Here is a 2,537-nt window from a genome sequence, read left to right on the forward strand (position 1 = left end):
CTTCTAAACCACCGAAGAAGACGCTCAGCTAAGTAGGCGGGTTTTTTATTTTCCTGTTGAAGGGGATCCGTTTGTTGCTATGGTTGAAAATGTCTCCTTAACAACCGGACTAAAAATGGAGTGAACTTCGGTTGTATTACCAAACGGTATGTAAGTACAAAATGCAGTACCTTTCTAAAACGCATCTCTACAATATAATCACACAACGGGCAAGTAAGAATTCAAGTTATTTTGTAAGTGTAAACAACAGCATGTAGTCGGCTACTGCTAGCTAGCCAAATTGCTAACGTTAGCCTGCTAGTAACCCATCAAAACAAAGCTACAAGTACATTTTAAAAAAAAATCGCGTTAAGCCAAACATAGGTACGCATTTAACTTTAGCACACGTTCTCATCCATGCACTGGGTAGGTTGACGTAACGTACCAATAGTTAATCAGTAACGTTAGCTTTACTATATAGGTAGCTATTTAAGTTAGCTTGCTACAAAGTTGCTGATTCGTTTAGCTAGCTTTTAACAAACTAGTTAAGCCTTAACCAATGTATCTGTATTTGCAGCTGTGGGGTGGAATGGCAGAGACAGCAGAGAGCAAGAAAGAAGATGCAGACTATAAAAGGCTGCACAGCTTTCCTCTAATCAGGGTGAGGTGTGTGTGTGTGTGTGTGTGTGTGTGTGTGTGTGTGTGTGTGTGTGTGTGTGTGTGTGTGTGTGATAATGACATGTTATTTCCCTCTGCAGCACACAGACATGCCAGAGGAGATGAGAGTGGAGACTATGGAGCTCTGTGTCACAGCCTGCGAGAAGTTCGCCACCAATAACGAGGTGTGTGTGTGTGTGTGGGGGGGTGTGTGTGTAAAAAATGCAGGGCTGACACCTGGAAAGTTTGTTTGGATATGACTAGCAACATGACATCAGTACCTATGGTGAGTTACTGTACATGACAAATCTCTCTCTCTCTGTCCCCCCACCTCCCACTCCATCCCCCTCTACCTCTCTCAGAGTGCAGCGAAGATGATCAAGGAGTCGATGGATAAGAAGTTTGGCAGCTCGTGGCACGTGGTGATCGGCGAGGGCTTTGGCTTCGAGGTGACGCACGAGGTCAAGAACTTGCTCTACATGTTCTTTGGAGGAAGCCTGGCCGTTTGTGTCTGGAAGTGCTCCTAGCATCAATAACCACTCTAGATCTATATAGCTGTCTGTCTATCTACACTATATATATATATATATATATATCCACTATACTTTTGTATATATATATATATATATATATATATATATATATATATATATATATATATATATATATATATATATATATACAAAAGTATAGTGGATATATATATATATACAAAAGTATAGTGGATTCGGCTATTTCAGCCACACCCTCTGACAGGTGTATAAAATCAAGCACACAGCCATGCAATCTCTATAGACAAGCATTGGCAGTAGAATGGCCTTACTGAAGAGCTCAGTGACTTTCAACGTGGCACCGTCATAGGATGCCACCTTTCCAGCAAGTTAGTTCATCAAATTTCTGACCTGCTAGAGCTGCTCCGGTCAACTGTATGTGCTGTTATTGTGAAGTGGAAACGTCTAGGAGCAACAATGGCTCAGCAGCGCAGTGGTAGGCCACACAAGCTCACAGAACGGGACCGCCGAGGGCTGATGCGCGTAGAGTGTAAAAATCGTCTGTCCTCAGTTGCAACACTCACTACTATCTATCTCTCCATGGATTATCTCTCTCTTTCTGTCGGTTAGCTTTCTCTTTCTTATTCTCTCCCGTCTGAATTGATTTGCCGTATCCTGTCCAATTTGACCTGTTCTTAAAATGCTGTGTGTGAATTCACTTCGACACAAATTAAATGCAGCCAGGGTCTCCAATACCGTTATCCCTGTGTGTGTGTGTGTGTGTGTGTGTGTGTGTGTGTGTGTGTGTGTGTGTGTGTGTGTGTGTGTGAGACACAGTCTTCTCATTCACTCCATTCAATATGTTTTAGTATTTTATATTTGTAAGTATGTGTAAATACTTTGATGCAGATTCGATTTTTTGTATTTTTCTGTTTTTTTATAATGCTATGTCTGATTGTTAGGTGAAGAGGACAGAAACAACAGACCAGACCAATACAGATACAGTACATAGAACTGTTATTGACAAACAATTTGTTAGTATTTGTAGCTGACAGGTTGATACTGGCAATGTGATTGGTTTTCTGTTTGAAATGAACTGATTGTGAAATTAAACCTGAATTGTACTGAGAAACTTACTCACGAGTGTTACTGTCTAGTTGTCTGTGTAGTAGAGCCTCTCTTTCACATCTCTCTATCTCTAACACCTTCCTCTCTTCTTTCTATACTTCTTTAAATGGTACATAGAGAGGGGGGGTAACCAATTTTGGGAAGGGGAGATAGAGACTTTTTGTCCATTTGTTTTATGGAAGACATGTTCTTGGGATTACAGAATGTCCTAACACTCATTGGCTACTAGAAACCTGGTTGGTTGTTATAGGAACATGGTTACATGGGGATAGAATATGGTTG

General features: G+C 40.9%; 1 protein-coding gene across 2 annotated transcripts; it reads left to right on the top strand.

The window, feature by feature from the left end:
• Positions 1–2,259, top strand: LOC129842222 (dynein axonemal light chain 4-like). Of its 2 annotated transcripts, none has more exons than XM_055910678.1 (4): positions 1–150; positions 557–640; positions 738–821; positions 999–2,259. In XM_055910678.1, exons 2-4 carry the CDS (start codon positions 569–571, stop codon positions 1,161–1,163), a joined length of 321 nt encoding a protein of 106 aa, XP_055766653.1. In that variant the 5' UTR covers positions 1–150; positions 557–568; the 3' UTR covers positions 1,164–2,259. The 2 variants fall into 2 exon arrangements, with proteins under 2 accessions (XP_055766653.1, XP_055766652.1); XM_055910677.1 differs by having other exon boundaries at positions 9–146.
• The last annotated feature ends 278 nt before the right edge of the window (positions 2,260–2,537 follow it).

The sequence above is a fragment of the Salvelinus fontinalis genome, unplaced genomic scaffold, assembly GCF_029448725.1.
Source record: "Salvelinus fontinalis isolate EN_2023a unplaced genomic scaffold, ASM2944872v1 scaffold_0023, whole genome shotgun sequence".
NCBI classification, from domain to species: domain Eukaryota; kingdom Metazoa; phylum Chordata; class Actinopteri; order Salmoniformes; family Salmonidae; genus Salvelinus; species Salvelinus fontinalis.

Bases quoted from the DNA above. Each gene is read 5' to 3' on its own strand.
- LOC129842222 (XM_055910678.1), top strand. From the start codon at position 569: ATGGCAGAGACAGCAGAGAGCAAGAAAGAAGATGCAGACTATAAAAGG. The intron at 641-737 runs GTGAGGTGTGTG...TTCCCTCTGCAG, and splicing joins ACAGCTTTCCTCTAATCAGG to CACACAGACATGCCAGAGGA. The intron at 822-998 runs GTGTGTGTGTGT...TACCTCTCTCAG, and splicing joins AGTTCGCCACCAATAACGAG to AGTGCAGCGAAGATGATCAA.